Source organism: Prionailurus viverrinus, unplaced genomic scaffold, assembly GCF_022837055.1.
Source record: "Prionailurus viverrinus isolate Anna unplaced genomic scaffold, UM_Priviv_1.0 scaffold_57, whole genome shotgun sequence".
In the NCBI taxonomy this organism is placed as follows: domain Eukaryota; kingdom Metazoa; phylum Chordata; class Mammalia; order Carnivora; family Felidae; genus Prionailurus; species Prionailurus viverrinus.
The window spans coordinates 2865-15236 of NW_025927619.1; the positions used below are offsets into that span (position 1 = coordinate 2865).

The window sequence follows — 12372 nt, forward strand, 5'->3', positions numbered from 1 at the left end:
ACCGAAATGATTACCTTTTCTCTCTACCTGAACCCTCTGAAATTCAAAAACTCTCAGTAAGTATTCATTCTTCCATGGCAATCATAATTATTTGCATAAGTTCCATAAGAATCTGTTCTCTTTGTAATAGGACACCATTGGAAATACTGGTTATTTTACCAAGGCTTTGACTGCAACATCATATTTGAGAGCAACATGCATAGACTCAGATATGACCAGTTTTAAGGAACTAAGGTTGACTTTATAAAGCATGAGGCCAATAAAGCCCCCTTGGAAATGTTGGCCTGATACCTTGCTTACAGGTGAGTAAATAATGTTACTTCGTGGCAGGTGCAGGAACCTCAGGATATCTTTGGGGCCTCCTGGAAAGGAATTCGCCCAAATCTACAGGTATTGCAGGCATGTCGGATGGCAAGTACTTGGCTTGGCTTCTGACCTGGGGAGGCTACTAAAAGTTCAGTCTAGAGATTCCTTATCAAAAGTTCCAGCAATGCAAAATTTAAAAACTTTATTATCACCAATCACTGTTCTTGCTGAGCTTATGTAAATAATTAGGCCGAGTTTGTTTAAACTGGACTTGTTCTGTTGCAGGGAGTATGGCCAGAGTCGCAAAAGATGAGTCCACAAACAAAGTGCAGTTAAGTGAAGGTCCTCATACTCGAGTCAGAATGAGGCCCCGACTGACTCCAGAATGAAGCTTCTTTTTATTAGGATAATTGCTAAAGACTACGTGCATAAAGTCAGCTAAGCAAGTGTGTTAATCAATCTAATGGTTTGGCTTTCCAAGGTTGAATTTCGAGTTAATTGGTATCTATAACACTAGGAAGGGTCAGGTGTGAAGGAGGATCCGGCCCTGGACAATGTATGTTGATGGCTCTAGGTGTTCCTTATGAGCGGCAGCCGAGTTCAGCTGTGTAAACATGTCCTAAGGCCTTGCACCTTCTCCAGCCCGTCCCTTTTGAAGTCTTTTCCTTTGATGCTTCTCACCTGCATCTCCCACATTGTTCTACAAATGAATTAGTTTTCACTTGGCTGTGAGGGTTATTAGGGAAAAAATATGTGTCAATAACGCACCCTTATGGATGTTAAGTTGTAGTTCTAATTGTCTTTAAATGTTTGTTGTTTGCCTACACTAGACAACTTGAGGTAAACCTCAGAGAAATTGTCACAACTCATGTATAGACAATCTTTGTGCCTGTTGCTCTATGGGCCATTCAAAAGGATCACCACAGATATTTGAATTACAAACCAGAAAAACCCATCTGATTCTTACTGCCTGTTCCCAGTCTATCTGAGGATGCTTCAAGCTTGACATCTAAAATTCTTCTCACTTCCAGCACTGGCAGACACTGGGTTTGTAATTTGCTCTAATCATCAACGTGTATTTTTCTTGTTTCTATAAAAGTGCCTCTTTTTAATTACCTGACTGCTTACTAAACAAAATAGAGTCTATATGATGGTTAACACCACCTAATACACAATCAAGGCCTTAAATGACTCTCAAAATAACATTATATTATTAAACGCTAAAATAACTCAAATGCACTAAACAGTTCTACAAAACAAAATGGCATTAGTTGTTATAACTGCTGCACAAAGTGGAACTTGTGCTCTCGTAAAAACAAAATGCTGTATATACATTCCAGATTACCACAAAAATATTTCTGAGTTTCTACCTGACAAATACTCAGATTGGTGCTTTAAATGATCCCTCCCTTTCCTTCAATAATTGGTTAAATTCCTGGACTAGAGGAAGATTTTTGTCAACTATCAAAGGACTTGCTTGGGCTTCTTTTTCTTTTTCTTATTTTAACATGTTTGGCTGTTTTCTCCCATGTCTCTCCACCTGGTGCCAAGACTCCTTCACTGCGATAACCTCGAGCCAAAGGATGATCCTTTCTACTCAAGAAAACTCCCATATGTTATCAACTTTAGATACAGCGGCCTTAGCCTTTCCTAACTCCTATTAAATTCTCAAACTGAGCATCCCTGACCCATAGGTAGGGACATCTCTATGACCCTATTTAGCAGGAAGAAACTACAGAGGATGAGACCTTCTGCCTTCAGCAACCTTAAAGATTTAAGGGTCAAAGTTGTTCAGGGGGGAAAATGATGAGGGAAACAAAGGCAAGAAAAAGGTAGTTTAAATTAAATTCCCTTACAGCCCACAGCCCATTGATAGATGTCAGACACCTGCATTGTGTAACACTCCCCAAGACCTTTATGGCTGCCTTGATGTCTTAATGTTTACACTTCCTTAAAAACTAAAAGCAACCTTATCTTGACAATAGCTAACTCTTCAGGGTCCTGTGAGACCTTGCTTTCAGCATACAGAAATTCCTTAAAAACTAACTATATCTCTAACTTCCCTCCAACCTAAAAGTATATAATCAGTTGCTCCTCACAACCCCAGTGCAGCTCTTTCTGCCCACGGGTCCTGTCCGTGTGCTTTAATAAAATCACCTTTTTGCACCAAAGACATCTGAAGAACTCCTTCCTAGCTGTTTGCTCAGGAACCCCACTTCAACTTTCACTTTGCAAAGCTCCCTTTCATCGCTGGGAGTAGCTGCTCTTACCCAGGCTTGACCTTACCTCCGAGAGCTGACCTTGTCTTCCCTGATTTCTCCTACCCCTCCGTTTCCCACCGGAGGGACTTTGGGGGTATGCACTGTGACCAAGCCAGACTCCCTTGGTTGTGGAGGGATGCACTAGCTTTACTTTGGCTGGACAGTAATTTACATATTGATCATCGGCCCTTGAGGGGGGCTGAAAGGGCCAAAGTCACAGTCTATTCCTCTGCCTTTTCCAGCAATGCCCATATAAATATGTTCCAGCCATGTGGGTGTCCATTTTAAAGTCTCTAGGTTGTTACAAATCGGCATACATTAGGCTAAATGTAGCAAAATTGTTCCCGTGTATCCTGGTAAAAGCCCTTCATATGTCGTAGTGGTCCATCCCTCATATGGTACAGGCATCCATTCCTCTTCCCTGCAGAAACAATACAAATGTGGAGCATTTGGAGGCTGGCATCAAGGACGTTGCCACCATCTCCCCAGCCTTTGGATCAAAAGAGGGGCAATTTCTTTCTTTAAAAAAAAATGTTTTTAATGCTTATTTATTTTTGAAGGAGAGAGACAGAAACAGAGAATGAGCAGGGAAGAACAGAGAAAAAGGGAGACACAGAATCCAAAGCAGGCTCCAGGCTCTGAGCTGTCAGCACAGAGTCCGACGTGGGGCTCGAACTCACAAACCGTGAGATCATGACCTAAGCTGAAGTTGTAAGCTTAACCAACTGAGCCACCCAGGCACCCCAAGGGGGGGGGGGGCAATTTCAACGAAGGCTTGAGCAAAACAATGCGAAATGGCGTGCTGTCCTGTCCTTTTGGTTAAAATTATAGTTCTTTCCATATTTTGAGGCAGACAAAAGAGGGGGAAAAAATCTTTGTTTCCTGCCCCCTTTTTTTTTCAATCCAAAGCAGACCACCAATCCAAGATAACTTTGTCTTTTTAAGAGAGAGTAAAAGCAGAATTTTAATCTTATACCAGTGTACTTTTAAAATACATTCATTTTAACCTTAGTCCATCCTGACCACACATAAAATTGCTTTTCAAAGACTTCCCTTAACAAACTTTCTATAACTTTTCTTTGCATTCAGATTTTGTCCCAAGCCGTTTCTCTCAAAAAAACAAAACAAAACAAAACAAAACAAAACAAAACAAAAACAAAAACAAAAAAACAGTCTCATTTAGGACAAATATATATATATATATATATATATATATATATATATATATCTTCAACAAAAAAGTAATTCCACTTCTTTTCTTACATCCTTCTTACAACATCTACTTTTCTATACACAGAGTCACTTTTCTTATTTACATCAGTTTTAACTACATTTAGCAGAATTTTAACTCTTAGAAACCTTAGTCTCCAGTGAAAAGTAAGTACTAACCAATTGTGATTTGTCTGTCACATCAGAATTCCTTAGATGGCAAACTTATGAATTAATTAAGCACAAAGCCTGTTTTCCAACAGACCCAACTATCCTTAGTTTCTCTGCAATAAGTCAAAAGCACACACCTATGTTTAGTAAGTAATGCTTCAGCATTCCATCTGATTTGGAAAAGGCCTGAGTGTGCAATGAATTTAATCCAGTTTATCATCCAAGAAAAACTTTAAAGTTTCAGGCTATCAAAGACCCTGAAAGCTATCCTAACAATTACCCATGAAAACTTTGAGACAGACAAAAGTAACCATCATTTTAAGTCACCTTTTTGCTGACAAATTGCCACAGAGATAACACAAGCTTATTTGACCTTCAGTAAACCTAGGTAGAAAAAAGTTTTATATTTAATGCTGATAACTCTAAAGATATGTCTATCTTAATTAAACCAACACACTTAAATTAGTTTAAATACTGAATATGTTCCATCTGTGTCCATTTAAAAGTCAATCAATTTGTTCACCATTGTCCATTTTTATCTGGGGCACCAGTGAGGAAATCTGAAGTAAGCAGTGTAAGTCTAAGGGGGTACTCTTTGCTCCTTTACAGAAAGGAGAGGAAGAGGAGCTCATGGTACTGGAGGCACCCAGAAGGTATAGGAGCCAGGTATGCAGTCCACACCCAAGGTGGTGCAGAAAAACAGGAGGAGGGAGGGGAAGGCATAAGAGGTGAGGTGTGGCCTAGAAGCCTGGAGGCCAATAAAAGACCAGAGGGCAGAGAAAAAGGTCTCTGGGTCCTAAAATCCTAAATCCTGTCATCTCTGACAGACAAGCAGATGCAGATATTTTTTTTTTTTCCACCAACAAGTGGAAGTGGGAAGTCCACATCTGGCCAGAGAAGATAGGGAAGTTCCCCAAAAGAAAAGGAGTTTTGGCAGCTGCTTGGGAATATTCCTTAAAGTCCCTGTCCCAAGGGACACCAACCGAAGACAGTTGGTTCTAATTATCATCTGCATCTTGTGGGAGCTTGCCATGTGTCTTCTCTCCAATCCCCACTCCCGCCCGCCCCCCACCTGGGCATCAGGGGCAGGAGGAGGGTGGTGAACCCAGAAGTTGTTGAAGTAAGTCCTGCTCTCCACTCCACAAAAGACGTTTGAAATTGAAAGGTTAAAAAAAAGGGGGGGTGGGGAGGACCTGGGAGGTGAGCCACGCCAGAGTGTCAGATATGGAAGCAAGTAGAGAGCCACCTTCTACTGCAGTTGGGAAACCTGTGAGTAGGACCCCTTGGAAGTCACCCAGATCACTCCTAGGAGGATATACGAGGGATCAGTCCTGGGCTTTTCCACTCATTTCCCAAAGGGAGAGGCTGACCAAGACAGAAAGAGGAGAATTCTACCAGATATCCAAACGGGAAGTCAGGGATCAGGTTTTGCAGATAGCCTTTAGGCGTCCACCAAAGAGTAGCCTTGGTCAGGACCCATCCGTTGCTATTCAGCCTCCCCTGAGTCCCGTGCATCTGGGGGTTCATCTCGGAAGGAAACTGGGGCTCCACCACACCGATGCTCCCAACTACTTTGAGAGATCAGCTGGGAGGAGACCAAAGGAGCCTGTCACCCGAGACTTGGGAATGGCAGCCACACTATTTGCTCTTAACTGGCTGACCAGTGACCATTGTTTGGTTTGAGAGTTTTATTTAGGATAGAAAGAAAAAAAAAAAAAAGAGGGAGCCGTGGCTGCTCTTTACTTAAGGTTAGAAGACGTTGGGTATCCCAGGTGAGCCCCCAAGAAATGTTGTAGGATTCTTTACCTCAATACCCGTGGTTTGTCATCTCTCTGCTTCGAAGAATGAAGAGGTGAACACCAAAGAAAATGAGCAGCAGGCAAACATTTATTAGAGTATAAGATTAGAAAGTAAGAGGAGTATGAAAGCTTTCTTTGCAGAGAGGGGGTATTTGAAAGTGAGTGCCCTGACTATAGGCAAGGGCCTTTGTTTCATAAGGTTCTGTTGCCCACCCGTCCTCCATCCCCTCCCCCTTGTTCCTTCTTATGTCCTACCCTTATTGGCTTGATAACTCTTGGTGCTGGGTTGTCCATTCCTGATTGTCTGGATTCCACTGTGTGAGGAGTTAGACTATGGTCATACTGTCCCTCGTATGACATAAGTGTTATGGTTTACTTATTTCAGTTAGGTATTTTGATTGTCAAATTCCTAAGGGGAACCTGAGGGGGAGTAGGTGGTGTCTGTTACATTCTTAAGAGGAGCCTTATGCCCGAGGGGTTTGCTGTAGTCAAATGCTCCTAGTGTTGTGTCAAAATATGTGTTTTTCCCCACCCAGGGACCTCAGGTCCTAACCTTTCCCTCTCTGCCTATTTTATCCTATCTTTTCCTTATCATATTAGTTTCAAATTTATTAATTGCCCACGCCCCTCCCCCAACCCTGCCTCCTACCCACCCACCAATCCCACTATATATTCAAAGGAAAACCAGGATAGGGATGACAGTCCCGGTTGGAGCCTCTCTATCTGATGGGAAAGTGGCTGATGCAGGCTGAGCTTTACCTGCCCAGCCTCCCAGGAATCTTGCACAGCCCCCCTGGATGGACTCAAATCAGGAAGCACACATGGAAAACATGGACTACATGTTTCTCTTCAGTTCCAGAAGTATGCATGACAGAAATTAAACCTGCTTCCATCCCTGTTTTCTTTTTTAATTTTCTTCAGTTTTTTTCCTAGCTTTATTGACATGTAGTTGACATATAATATTGTATACATTAAGTTGTACAATGGGATAATTTGATGCATGCATATATCGTGAAACATTTACAACAATAAGGTTAATTAACACGTTATTCACTTCACATAATTATCCTTTTGTTGCTGTCATGGTGAGAACATTAAAGCTCTACTCTCAGCAACTTTCAGGTATACAACACAGTACTGTTAACTATAGTCATCATGTTGTGCATTAGGTCCCCAGAACTTAGTCATCTTATAACTGAAAGATTTTACCCTTTGACCAGTATCTTTCCATTTCCACCACACACCCCTAACCCCTCGTGAAAATGGTATTAGATCGAATCCATTGAAAAATAGAGGCAAATTGTGCTTCCAGAGAGCCTCTTTTTTTTTTTTTTTTTTTTTTTTGGTGTTTTGTCCAGCTCTTTGAGTTTTGCGTCATAGAATAAACACCTAAGCAGTAAATGTGGGTAGTTGGGCCCACCCTCCAGATTTATTGCTCAAATGGCAGAGGAAGAGGATGTGATGGGGACACTTCTTCCCTGTCTGTGTATTCTAATCTTTTAGAACATCCTTGAGATGTTCAACCCTCGCCTCCCACAAGTCCACAATTAGCCTTAAAATCATGACTTGTAAAAAGAACAAACAACAGGTATGATGTTTGCTAAAACTGGTTCCGAAAAAGCACTGAAAGGAGTGGTTCAATACAATTCTGTGCTGACGAGTGTTTTGTTTTAAATCAGACAACAGCAATAATAGATAAAAGCAACATGAAATGATTTATTGAAAAAATGACCATTCAGGCAATATCACACAGCGATGTAAGATAATATTCAATATCAGATCATCTTTGTTTTTGTATTAAAAATAAAAGTAATTTTTGTTAGTCCATCAACTAATTCCCCTGGTGACACAGAATAATAGCTGTGGTCCTGGTCAGATCTTTTAAAAGAATAAATTCAGAGGTGTGTGCATGAGTATGACATGGGGTGTGTGTATGTGTGTGTGTGTGTGTGTACAGAAATTACCAACACAGATGATAAAAGGGAATTCAGAAATATATAGATCTTGTAGTTTATCCTCAAACCTTGGGGAAGAGGCGTGTATTTTTCCCAAAAGGGCACAAATCTAACAGTCAAGGTGGATGCTTGGGCTGTGTTGCTTTAAAGGACATCATCTCCTCAAGGGGGAATCCCCTGCAGCCCAGGCCAGGGAGTCCCCGGGGAGGGAGCCAGGCTGTTGTTACTTGGCCTGGGTGGCAGAGGGGACATCAGTGACCAAGGTGTCCTCCTCCTCAGCGGCGCTGTTCTTCTTGGCCACAGCAACCGAAACGGGTGTTTCCGCAGGGCCCTTCCCGGTCTTGCCTTCTCCTCCCACGTTGACCTGGCCCTGGGCACCGGGCACCTGCTGCAGGCGGTGGCGTGGGTTGTTGGGGCGGCGGGATCCGTAGCGTGGTGGGGGCTTCTGCTTCGGCCCTCCGTCGTCACGCCCGCTTTCCTTGTCTTCCGCCTCCAGCTCCTCAGAAATGCCTGCTGAGGGTCTTGGACCAGGAGTGATGCCTCGAGCCCTAGGGCGACTCAGCAGGTAGCTGGGGCCGGGCCCCCGCCGAGGGGCGCACTCGGGCCTTAAGGCTGGGGCAGACGTGGGCAGGTGGGCAGGCCGCGGGCTGCTGGTGGGAGCGAGGATCGAAGGGCCGCGAGACAGGGCCCAGGCCCTGCGGAAGGGCGGAAAGCGCTGCAGCCTTTGGTCTTGAGGTCCGCCGGGCAGGCGGCGCCTCTGGCCCTGGGCCTTGGTGAAGCCTTCGCCACTGGCCTCACCTTCGTCGACGTCTTCCTCAGCGCCCCTGGGACCGTGCAGGGGTGGCCCGCGGCGGCAGATGTAGAAGCCCCTGCAGAAGCGGGGGCGGTTGGCAGCGTAGCGACTGCCCTGCACTGGGGCACCCGCTGGCCCGGTCACGTTAGCGGCCTCGGTGCCCCGCTCGCCCTGCACCACATCAAACTCGACCATCTCGCCGTCGCCCACGCTGCGTTGGTACTTGTGAGGGTTGTTCCGGGTGATGGCCGTCTGGTGAACAAACACATCTTCTTGGGTATCATGCCTGCTGATGAAACCGTACCCGTTCTTCACGTTAAACCACTTGACGGAGCCTCGCACCCTCTTGGCGATGACCTTTTTGGGCACCTTTCCCTTGGCGCCTCCTGCCGCGGTGGTCTTGGGGATCGCGTCTCCGCCGAGGTTGCCAGCCACTGGGGCCCGGGGAAGATCTCCACCTCCCAAGGAAACCAGGAGTTTCTGCGCGGCTTGAGGGGGTACTGAGGCGGTCACCTCTGTGCGGGTGACCTCTCCCACCTCACTCATGAGGCCGTCCTTGCTCTCCTTTCTCTGAGAACTTGAGGGAAATCTGGTCCTCGGCGATTGGGGGTGGGGTGGGGTGGGGAGGGGCTAGGTCTGGAGGCAGGAGCCTCACTTTAGAAGGGTCGGTCGGTCGGTCGGGGCCAAGGACTCTCTGGCTTCGCTCTGAGACTCTTGGAAAGGCCTACGTCGTCTCCTGGGGCAACAGGACGCGGACCAAACAGTGGCTGCCGCGGGCGGTGACGTCTCAATGGGGGTCACCCACTTAGGAGAAGGCGCTTGGGCTGGGGGGCGGGGCAGATGTGCTCTGCCTTGTGCTCCAGGTGCCTCTTGGTCCCTCATGGAGAGGGGGCTCATTTGAAGCTCTAGGCAGTGGTCTTCTTGAAGACCCTCTTGCTTGCTTGAGTGGATGTGAAGAGACGACCCACTTTCCATCTCTCTCCCTTGGTTGGAGATATTCCCAGCCTTCTTAAGGGCACTCTCCAAATACTCCCACAAAACCCTGGTCCTCTTCCAACTCCTTGTGTGCTCTATATGTGGGTGAGGCATTTTGTGTAAAGGTGAGACAAAATGGCAACCACATGAAATTAAGACCCAATCAAAGAAGCCCACTGTGGGTTGTTTGTTTTCTTTTCTTTTCTTTTCTTTTCTTTGTTTTCCTGCAGAGAGATAGGGGAAGCCTGCCAGTGCTAGAATGCTAGTACTGAGAGGACACTAAACTAGTGCAGGTTTATCCAGACTAGTGTTAGGGTTGTAGAGTAGTGAAGGTGAGTGGGAGCACTTTTGTTAACTAGAATATTCTGAAAACCCTGTTGAGCTCTGTGTTCTTGCCCACATAAAGCAAATGGTCATGTGGAGTAAAACAGAGCTGAGTGAATTTGCCCTTGTATTTTAACTGCAGGTCCAAACTTTCCCCCACCCTCAAATGGTTTATGACTCTGTGATCTGTATCCTAAGTTGGAGTTCTGGTTTAATTATACAGGAACCCTAAGAATTCAGCCTAACTGCAGTGCTAATACTGTGGTAAGGTACAACTAGCTGTCTGAAGTATAACCTTTCAGATGTGATGATAGAGCAAGCCAAAATGGTAGATAGCAACTGGTCAGAAAACTGTTTACATTCATTAATAAGAAAAATAAAAATAAGCCAAGTTGGCCTACCACTTTAGAGTTTACAGAAACCTCTCATGTGTTGTGCATTTGACCCCTGCAATAACCCACTCTATAAGGAAGTGGAGCAGTGTTGTTTTTACTTCAGTTTGACGGATGAGGGAACCAGGGCCCAGAGATAGCAAGCTGCTTGCTTAAGTTCACATGTTTAGTATGGGGCAAACATATTTCATTCCAGGTCCAGGTCTTTTTCCACCACACCTCACTGGCCTTTGTGTACAGTTTTGTGACTTCCTTCAACTGATGTCAGAGAACAGGGACCTCTTTCAGAGAGAACCCAAGAAACACCTCTTGCATGGATGATCTGTCTCCCCTGGGTTGAGGCTTCCAGGCCTGGCCCTCTACAGGGGCAAAAATTGCCTTCATGTCAACTAAGAAGCACCCCCTGTCCCCACATGCAGTAACCTTCTGCCTGAAGCTGACTAGAAAACAAACCCTACTGCAGACTCAGGAGCCGTTTCTTCACCATGCTGGTGTAATATAAAGTGGAAGAAGGGGTCCTCATTTTAATTTTTCTATTTAAAAAACACTTCTTCAGGCATCATCTCTTGTGGTTTTTGCAACAAGCATGAGAGAGCAGCAGGCTACTGTCAGTATCCTCACGTGACCATGAGTAAATCAGGGCACCAGGGCACAAAACATCTACCTGACCTAACCAAGGCCACCCATGTAGTAAGTACAGAACCAGGATAATACCTTTGGGAATTCAGGCTCTCTGGTTCTTAGTCCACTGTGCACTCCATGGCTCCATGAAGCCAGTTCTATGATATTGCCAACATTTCTTCCTTTCATGTCCTGAGAGCTCTTCTTGCTCTTTCCTACATTTGCCATGCTCATTCCCATCTCTGTGCCCATGTTCACTTTTCTCCTCATTCTCCTAGGAATACCTTCTCTCCTCTCCTCTGTCTGTATAAATCCTATCTGCCCTCTGAGCCTCCATTTTGCAATCCTCTCCCACCCCCTTTCCAAATGCACCAGTCCACCTCAATATCGTTCTTGGAAACCTAGTTGCACTTACAGCCCAACGATTAATGGCTACTCTACTTCTTCCCTGATGCATAAGGCTTTATGTCTCACTATTATTCCCAACTAGATTCTAAGCTCACTAAATCTCACTAAAGAGTGAACACTTTAAATTTCTTCTCTGAGTACCATGGTGCCTGGAACAACACTGGCTGCCTAAAGGGTCACCCGAAATGTGTGCTTGTGGATTAAATTTATACCTTCCCCCTCCCCCCTGCCTCAAAGTGGTTACATCCTTGAATTCCTTACAGTCACTAGCACAGCACCAGGCACAAAGATGCCAATGAGATTCACTGGCTCGAACTGAGTATGCCCTCTTGAATCTCCTGTTGTTGTTATCGTGATATACAGGATAGTGCCTTGGAGCCATCATGGAACTCTATTAAACTTTCCTGGTTTGTAGGTATTTTATGCAAGAATAAAGGTTTTGTAAAAAAACAAATTAATATGGTATGAATTAATTAATTCAACTTTAAGGTTTAATTTGTTGAGACCATTGTATTATTTTCATTGAAATCATCAGGTTCTATTTGTTTTTAGTTTTATTTTTTATTTTTTAAAATTTACATCCAAATTAGTTAGCATATAGTGAAACAATGATTTCAGGAGTAGATTCCTTGATGCCCCTTGCCCATTTAGCCCATCCCCCCCTCCCACAACCCCTCCAGAAACCCTCAGTTTGTTCTCCATATTTATGAGTCTCTTCTGTTTTGTCCCCTCCCTGTTTTTATATTATTCTTGTTTCCCTTCCCTTATGTTCACCCGTTTTGTCTCTTAAAGTCCTCATATGAGTGAAGTCATGTGATTTTTGTCTTTCTCTGACTGACTAATTTCACTTAGCATAATACCCTCCAGTTCCATCCACGTAGTTGCAAATGACAAGATTTCATTGTTTTTGATTGCCGAGTAATACTCCAATATATATGTGTGTGTGTGTGTGTGTGTGTGTATATATATATATACACACACACACATATATATATACACATATATACATACATATCTATATATATATATCTATATATATATACACATATACATATATATATATACATATATACATATATATCTATATCTATATATCTATATCTATCTATCTATCCATATATCACGCCATCTTTATCCATTCATCCATTGGTGGACATT

General features: G+C 44.1%; 1 protein-coding gene across 1 annotated transcript; it reads right to left on the minus strand.

Moving 5' to 3' along the window:
• Positions 1 to 7485: 7485 nt before the first annotated feature.
• Positions 7486 to 9204, minus strand: LOC125159680 (Y-box-binding protein 3-like). Its single transcript, XM_047848222.1, has one exon. It carries the CDS (start codon positions 9038 to 9040, stop codon positions 7925 to 7927), a length of 1116 nt encoding a protein of 371 aa, XP_047704178.1. The 5' UTR covers positions 9041 to 9204; the 3' UTR covers positions 7486 to 7924.
• Positions 9205 to 12372: the final 3168 nt, after the last annotated feature.

What these genes read in the sequence shown, in the direction of transcription:
- LOC125159680 (XM_047848222.1), bottom strand. Translation starts at nt 9,040, where the DNA reads ATGAGTGAGGTGGGAGAGGTCACCCGCACAGAGGTGACCGCCTCAGTA.